Consider the following 8,800-nt stretch of genomic DNA (forward strand, 5'->3'; position numbering starts at 1 on the left):
GCCACAGTGCGCAGCTGCGTTAGATCTACGCTTTATGCTTCATGTGTGAGGTCAATCCAGGCGCTCTCAAGTCAGCTCAGGGCTGGGCTGCCACTCTGAACAGGGCTCAAATAACGCAGCAACGTAGCAATTGCTGTGCATATTACTTAACAACCAAATATGAAAGCAGCTGTATAAATATCCCCAAACAAACTTCAGCTGAGAACGCTTTCAGAGGCCCCACTGTGTGCAGGTGAGTATATTCAGAGAAACTAAAGGACTAGGAAGCGCACTACTAGCTAACAAGCTAACAATATGCTACGGGAACTGTCAAATTAGCGTTAACTAAAGGAAATGTTTGACCTCATATGATTGTTAATCAGGATTTAATGATACTTTAGAATGCGCAGACGAATATTTTCAACACCATTGCTTTATTTACAACAACAGTTTATTTAATTTGGAAGTTAGCTGATGTTAGCTTAACAGCTAGTTGAGGTGGGTTCTTTCAAACAGAGAAGGGCCTTTGTTACTCCCTTTATAAGAATAAAGCTGTGAGGGGAAAATGGGTAATGCTGGGCGTGACTTGGAAGTTGACATATTATCTTGGTAAACCATATTTTTGAAGAAAATATATATTAATGGATTTTGGGAAAACTGATAAGTTAAAAATTCTTTTTAAAGAGGGCGTGCCTAGAAGTAGCAACAGACCAGTCTGGGTTGCCAGGTCTTGTGACAGTATCAAGCAACCAGGTTTATGGGTTAAAAAAAAAAAAAAATCCCTGACCCTACCAACTATGTGTTTTATAAAAAAAAAAAAAAAAGAAGAAGAAAAGGCTGCTCATGAATTTCTACACTGAACTAGACCATAAATTTATATGCAAACTTAACTTTTTGTATATATGTGTGTGCGTGTATGCAGGTATGCATGTATATATTGTAATTATATCATAGATGTGTACCTAAAGACGTTTAGAATTTGGGTGAGTTAATGAAATATTAAGAATAAGAGTTAAAGAGCTGCATATATAAATATGTATATATATATGTATACATTATAAACAAGTCAATAAGCAATTATGGGTTTTGCTTATGTTTATCAGTAGTGGCATCTAATCATGTTAAGTATGTATTTCATAATTAAGCACAGTGCCTTTGGTCAAATTCACTGTCTTTCTCCTAATCTTTGTTGCATTTGTTTGGCCACTTATTCCTGATATTGTTAGCAAAGTAACCACAGAAACTCATTCAGTTGCCTTTTTTGTCTTACTGACTGTTGCAGAAAGTAAGGCTCAGGGTTGTGGATGCGTATCCCTTCAGTCTTCTTTTTGTGTGCAGAATGGCAGGCTGTGGAGAAGTGGACTTTTCAGTGAATGCCTCTGCTCCCTCCAAGCTCATAGAAGGAGCAGGAGAAGACTCTTCCAGCTCCACCACCCCAGAGTGTGCCATCTGCCTCCAGGGCTGCATTCATCCTGTACGTCTTCCATGCTGCCATGTCTTCTGTTTCTTGTGTGTGAAAGGTGCCTCATGGCACAGCAAGCGCTGTGCTCTGTGCCGACAGGAAATCCCTGAGGACTTCCTGGAAAGGCCCGTCCTCCTTTCTCCTGAAGAACTGAAGGCAGCAGCTGCAGGGCTGAACCGAAGTGGGAGTGAGTCCCACGGAGACTATGCGTGGTACTATGAGGGGCGCAACGGCTGGTGGCAGTATGATGAGAGGACCAGCAGAGAGTTAGAGGAGGCGTTCGTGAAGGGCAGGAAGAGCACAGAGATGCTGATTGCTGGGTTTCTTTATGTGGCTGATCTGGAAAATATGGTGCAGTATCGCAGGAATGAACATGGCCGCAGACGCAAGATAAAGAGGGACGTTGTAGATATCCCTAAGAAGGGGGTGGCAGGACTGAGGTTAGAGCCTGTACCTGTCCCAGTCCCTGCTTTACCAGCTGTTCCCTCATCAACGACAGAACGCATAAACTCAGCTGATGGCTCTGACTCTGCAGGCCAGCCACAGTCTTCATCTTTTGGGATTATGGTCTCTCTTCCCCCTGTTAGACCCCAAATTCTTCTGGGGCGCCATCTCACCAGTCCTTTGTCTCCATCCCCTTCCCCCCTGGAACAGTCGTTCTCTCAGCTCCTGATCAGCCAGCCAGAGGGTGAAGAGGTGGAAGGAGACGATGAGCTGCAAACATACGAGTTTGCACCTGGAAGCAGTGAGAGTGAAGAGGAGAAAGAGTGTGAGCAAGGGAGAGAGGAATCTGTGGAACGAAGAAGAACCAGACAAAGACCGTTACGAGAGAGCCAGCCAACCAGAATCCCTCCAAGAGGCAGGCCTTCCAGCTCTGCCCTCAACCTCCGCTCTCGCAGTCCTGATGGACAGTGCACGGTGACAGAAGTGTGACTGGGCAGGGATGTCTTACCTACAGATTACAGTTCTCAAACGCTCTGACCGTTGTGCAAAAAAAATAAAAAATAAAATAATGTACATCTTAAAGGTTCACTTGTTTAACACCAGTCTTGGAGGGTAAATCAAGGATCTCGGTTCAGTTTAACTATTTGTTCCATTTTTCAGGCAACTTTTTCAACTAAAACTTCAAAGAACGTAATCAGTAAAGTAGTTACAGCTGTTTGCGTTTTAAACACTTTCTCCTTTGCTAAGGTATAGTTGCTCAACACTGGTGGGATTTGAGGTGAGCTCGTTATTCTTTGCTTTTCACCAGTTATTGTGTTTTACAATACTAAAGTCATTTCATGGGACTTTTAACATGTTTATAAGCCTTTTCTTCAAGACCTGTTCAAAAACTGGTTTCATACAGAAATATATGGGACTGTGGGGGCTAAGGCGTCTCTTAGTAGCAATGACATTACTGTTTTTTTTTTTGTTTGTTTGTTTTTTTAAAGAAAACCAAAATGGTGAAGTCAGGGTTTTGCCAAAGAAGGATGTCCACACAGGTTATTGATAGATGTTGGAGCATCAATGTATAAACTTTATTATAAGGGCACATTTAAGGGGGAAATTACTTTTAACACAGGCAAATAGAAGTTTGTTCTTCAGTTTTGAGAACAGAACACAGTCAATAGTAGCACATGCATATAAAGAACAAGGCAGCAGTAGACCAGCAACTTTTGTAGTCTGAAAGGCCAAATAAATTTTTTTCTCCATGCAATCTGGTGGTCACCTGTCAGCAAATTAAAAATATCTAATGACAACATGAAGCTGTGAAGATGCTGTACATAAAGCCTACATTTTAAACTAGTTTTGGTTTTTGAACAGGTTTTCCTGCTTTGGTTACCTTGCTGGTCCTCCGCTCTACTTGTAAATCTCTTTAGGGCTTACTCTTCTTTACTCTCTGCTGAGTAATAGATGATCACACACCACAAGCCGGTGATGACAGCATTTCCACATCTACGTATGATTTCCAAATCAACCCTCTGAGGCTTTGTCCCTGCGTCAATGTGGGAACACATCTGCAGGGTAAATGTCCAAAACAACTGCCTTCACATCAGCTGTGAGCATAATACAGACTTTGTTTTTTAAGTTAGGAAATACTTTGATTTCTAACCTCTTGAGCTCATTGATTTGACTCTTTTCAAACCTTTTTTTCCTCTAAAAACAAATTAAGCTTAAATGTAGCAAATTTAATGCAGTTAAATCTGCTTTTGTTTTCTTTTTGTACTGATCATGTTTTTTAATATAAGACGAGTTTAATCAGGATGTAACCAGTAACTATTTAATTTGAACTTTAAGTATGTGTGTTTGTGTGTGCACTTATGAAGGCAGAGGGAGGCTGAATTCCCCCAGTTTTAACATCTAAGTTGAGCTTAATAACATGTTTGTCATGAGCAGCACTGAATGCGGAAAAGCTACTAGATCCACTGGAAAGTATTAGTTTATATATGTAGAGAGAGACACATTTGGATTGCTATTTCTTGTCATGATATTCTCCACAGGGCCGCCACATGTGCTTTTATGAGCTCAGATTGTTCTCACATGGCGTTTATTTCTCTTTCGCTCCAGCTGCTGTTTTCGCCGTCATCTTCTCACCGTTTGTCTCTCACTGTGTGAATAACCTAAACAAAATTTTTGTCTGTGTGTTGTTTCTCTTGTGGTGTTTTGTCAAACTATTAAAAGTGTTTATAATTTAAAAATTAATTGCTGACTGATTTGTGTGTTTTTATTTCATTTTAAGTTTCCTTTAATTAGACAAATGATAAAAGATCTTTTATGGGAGGGCAGGGGCATTACTGGTCAGTTGTGAATTTATTCAAAGTGCAGTGTGCATAATAGTTCACAGGGTGTAGCTGTTGCATAAATTAAGCCCTTTTAAAACCACCTCCAAACTGAGAGACTTTATCAAATTAGAGACCACTTATATGGTGAAAAACCTGCTAATGGGAGGGGGAAAAGATAGAACAAACAAACTTGTCCTAAATCATATTTTATAGCTAAATAGTTACTAGTATGTTAAAAGCATACTTTTGTTTAAACTTGATAGTAAGGATTTATCAAATCCTGCTTTTAAGTAACAATCTCAGCATATTTCAGACCTTTTATGTTAGTTTCCTCTTGTTCCTCTTTTGGTAAGCAAGATTATAAAATAACTTGCAGGTAATATTCAGCTCTTGTGGTGAAAGTGAATTGAATTACTATAAAGCATCACTCCTGAAGCCGTTGAGCTGGTGCATTTGCCAAGTTAAAAAAAAAGCACAAGCACAGTGTGCAGTCGGTCTGTGACTTGAATAAGAATCGCGGCTTAATGGGCCAGACTGTGTGTGCTGCATATTCAATGATCATGATGCCCAAATGTTGTGCTTCTCCTTTGGGTGTCATTTACATTAGCAGCCTGTTTAAACTATAATTTAGATTTGGCAGGAATCAGCTGAAATGAACATTTCAAAGTATGATGTAAGGTCTTCATTTCAATTGTTCGAAGTATGGAGAAAGCATCCGTCTCACATTTGCCATGGCAGATATATAATTATGATGGATAAAATTGTTAAATTCAACAAAAAGTTGTTCAATTTAAGAAATATTTCAGTTGTTTTAAATATCATGTATGTGCACAAAAGCAACCAAGCATTTAGTTGTGCAAGAGCAATTGCTTAAAGAAGCATGGTGGTGGAAGGATCATGGCACAGAGGTACCACTCATCAGCAATGGCAGAAAGACTGGAGACAGCCGCAGGAAAGGCAAATACAGTCAAATATAAAAAGGTTCTTCAAGAAGTAACCCGAAAATTTGGAAGTTTTCGAGCATGATAATCATACAGCCAAAATTGTGGAGTTTTTTCTTTAGCACCTTGCAAAAATACAGACCAAAACTGTGCTTTAACAATGGAGCTAAGAGGCCAAATCTGTATGTGAATCTACAAGACAGTGCTTTTACAAAGTGAATTCAATAGCTTTCATATAGGTATATACGGAAGCGCCAAAATGTCGCAATAATTTCAGGGATGAATGTTAGTTCACTCCCTTTTCCATCTTCTTAGGTAGCCATAAAAATAAAGATTTAGTTTTTGTTAGTCACTGCCAGCTTTAATTTAGACAAAGTATTTTATTAATCACTAAAAGACATGAATACTGTGGTATTAATGAAACATCTATTAATGATCAAACGTATAGATGAAAGCAAATTAAGAATGAGATCTCCCTCTTCCTTTCCCAAATTTTCTATTCCCAACAGATGGTAGCAAAGAGAATTGCACCCTTCACCACATACTCATAAAAGTTATGCAACATCTTGTTGCAAAAAGCAGTAAATGACCTAAATTTCTTTGAAAAATAAAATATGCTAGTTCTTTCTTAAAGATAGGTATCTGTAGTCCTCCACCACCTCCAACTCTTCTTCCATGACTGAAATAGTGTTAGCCTTTTCCTTCTTTTTCCAGCCCCTGTGGCCACAATTGATGATATGATGCTGTCACTGCTCTTTGACACACAAGAATGCTTAACTGCACAGTTTTTAACTACACACACACACACACACACACAATCCCTTTCACGATCCAATAGTTATGTAAAAATATTGATTAGAGCTGTTTTAATTAAATGAGTGAACATGGCAACCTATTTTAAACCTGCACAGAAAAGCCTGAGGACCTCTTTGTATGAATGTGCGTATGTTTGTAGCACAAACCAATATTCTTAGCCCTGTTTTGTTCTATAATACAATCAGAATGAAAATGGCCTTAATCTGACACAGACATAAACCCATCGCTAACCTACTGTTTATGGGATTGATTTAGACTTGAAAGCTGAAACATTTTAAATTTTATCGCAATTTAAATCACTTTAATATTATTTCTTTAAAGGATAAATCATTAATAAATAATCTCACCATATTGATTGATTTAACTGGGATGTAATATTTTTATGCTGACCTGTTTTATTGCTGCATTAATAATTGTCACAGTTTTGTCTTGAGCCTTGTGCAACAGCCATAAAAAGTGTCTTTTCCTATTATGGCAGTCAGCAACACTGCATAATGTAGTGTTGATACATCAATAATCTGTTATATATAATGTAGGGCATCTCTCACCCTGTAACTGATAGATTTCATCCGGCATGGAAACAGAGACTGTATTTAGATTTAAACACGCATGAAAGAGTATTTTTTGGAAAGCGGGTGGGGGTTGGGGGCATGTAAGGACATGAGACACACAACAACTTCAACGGCAAGGACGTTGATGCTGACAAAGAAACATGCTGAGTTAAAGATGTAGACAGCCCGACTGTGTGTCTCATGCATGCAAGCATGCATTATAAGAGGTGTAACAGCCTCTTGTCTGGGAATGCTGTATATGATATGGCCAGTTTCTCAGCTAGACAGACAGACAGGCAGGAGACAACGCTACTATATGTTTTTAGACACATGCCTGCTCTTTAAATATGTGCACCATATTCTGGTTGAATGCCTCCTGTAGCCTACTTCTTCACGCCACAGAAAATACACACCACCCTGTCTCCAGCACTTCCACAAATAACTCTGTCACACTCACATCTTTCACCACCCTGAGGCTCATAGCTGAGCATTGTTGATGTGCGCATTGTTTATTGCCCCATTTTTGTTGAGCATGGTGGACTGATTGTGTCCATCAAGTGTATGCTTTCTTTAATAAAATGATATACTGCAATGATTCATGTGCCATCTTATTGGTGTTCATGTTCGATTGATCAACATATTTAAATAACAGGGAGCATATTGGTCCATTGCACTTTTTATGTGGGCTTTGTGTTGCAGCTGTGCATGTTTTGTCTATTTATTAAGTACAGTATGTCATCTGAATTTCTTAGCATAACACACAGATTCGCAGACAGGGCACCTCACTGTTGCAGGAGCCAGGAATGACTTCACTCCTACTGTAACTCTCATCAACCTAACACCATTAGATCCTATCAAATAACATGTCTCCCTAAGCCTGGTGCTACTGAACCATTTATATCAGCAACGAAGTATCAAGTTATTACTATGATGCCTAAAATCATAAAGTACGGCGTAAGCTCCATTTCTAAATACAGTTTGATGATTGCATAGTTTATTTTTGGTTTCTTTGTACTCTTAAATGAAGTCTTTGATAGGTAAGATGCAGAGAATAGAACATGTATTTTACCAGCGTGTCATAAATGAACAGTTTGCACTGACACACAGCACTGATTAATTTAATATTCATGAATGGCATACCCCATTTTCCTTCTGCTAAATGAGAACTTTTGGTATGTAGGAGGTTGTTGGCGCCATAGAAACTGCCAAGAAGCATTCCTTCTGCCACTGTAAAGATGAGCTCTGCTCCTGCTACTGATATCTTCTGTAATTACTAGAGTTTGACATTTCTTGCTTTGGTTAAAAATTAGATTAGAGGTTATTTCTGATATCCTTCTTGATATGTTTTTCCTTTCATAAACAACTTTAATCTAGGTTAACAATTTTGGAAGTTGATATAAAACATATAACTACAACAAAAAGAATCATTATGTTTATCATCCATTTATTATAGTGGTAAATATCCTCCAATCTAATTTTTATTGCATTGCATTGTATTGACCCAAATCTAGCATTTATGGCATATTCCTTCTGTTGCTATGACATTCTTATCATCAGCAGCTGTATATTGTGTTCAGAGCTTATAGATTAAGTGTCCTAATCGAAAAAATGTATGACCTGTATGGTGCATTAGTGAGCACTGTTTTTTTAGGTTAGAATCTCAGTTGCCTGTGTGAAGTTAGCATGTTCTCCCTCATACATATGTTAAATCTCTCAGACTACCTCTCTAAACATGCATGTTAGGTTAATTGGTGGCCCTGAATTGTGAGTGTGCTTGGTTGTTTTTCTCTATTGTCTGTGTTGGCCCTGTGATGGACTGGCGACCTTCCCGGGATGTAACCCACTTCTTACCCAATGCTAACTGGGATAGGCTGCAGCAACCCTGAACAAGATGAAGCAGGTAATAAACAGTTTTATTTATTGGTTGTATTAGTTTTTAATCTGTTATTCTTTTAAAATTGCTTATTGTTTTCAAACTGTTTTAAAAACAATGAACAACTGTTTTATTGTATTTTACTATATTATTTATTTCCCTGTAAATTCTTGTGTTTTTTGTGTTGCTTGTACATTTATGTACAAAACTTTCTTTCAACTGTGGTTGTTTTAAAAGGCTTTATAAATAAAGTTGAGGTGAGTTGAAAATAGATGGATGGATAAATGGTTAATATCTCTGTGACAGGCCTATTTTACTCCAAGTATGCCAGAGCTGTTATAGGTCCAAGAGTAGTTCCTGGAAAACATTCCAGTCTGTCTTCTCATAAAACCCCATTTAATTTTAAGAAAAAT

The 8,800-nt window shown here is 38.3% G+C and overlaps 1 protein-coding gene across 1 annotated transcript; it reads left to right on the forward strand.

The window, feature by feature from the left end:
* The first annotated feature begins 29 nt into the window (after positions 1-29).
* LOC121633590 (E3 ubiquitin-protein ligase rnf146-like) lies at positions 30-4,137 on the forward strand. The gene is made up of 2 exons (XM_041975712.1): positions 30-232; positions 1,318-4,137. Exons 1-2 carry the CDS (start codon positions 42-44, stop codon positions 2,372-2,374), a joined length of 1,248 nt encoding a protein of 415 aa, XP_041831646.1. The 5' UTR covers positions 30-41; the 3' UTR covers positions 2,375-4,137.
* Positions 4,138-8,800: the final 4,663 nt, after the last annotated feature.

Source organism: Melanotaenia boesemani, chromosome 22, assembly GCF_017639745.1.
Source record: "Melanotaenia boesemani isolate fMelBoe1 chromosome 22, fMelBoe1.pri, whole genome shotgun sequence".
NCBI lineage: Eukaryota > Metazoa > Chordata > Actinopteri > Atheriniformes > Melanotaeniidae > Melanotaenia > Melanotaenia boesemani.

Excerpts from the sequence above, each read along its gene's own strand:
- LOC121633590 (XM_041975712.1), top strand. The coding sequence starts at position 42 with ATGTGTGAGGTCAATCCAGGCGCTCTCAAGTCAGCTCAGGGCTGGGCT. Across the intron at positions 233-1,317 it reads AGAGGCCCCACTGTGTGCAG|AATGGCAGGCTGTGGAGAAG; the intron begins GTGAGTATATTC and ends TTTTGTGTGCAG.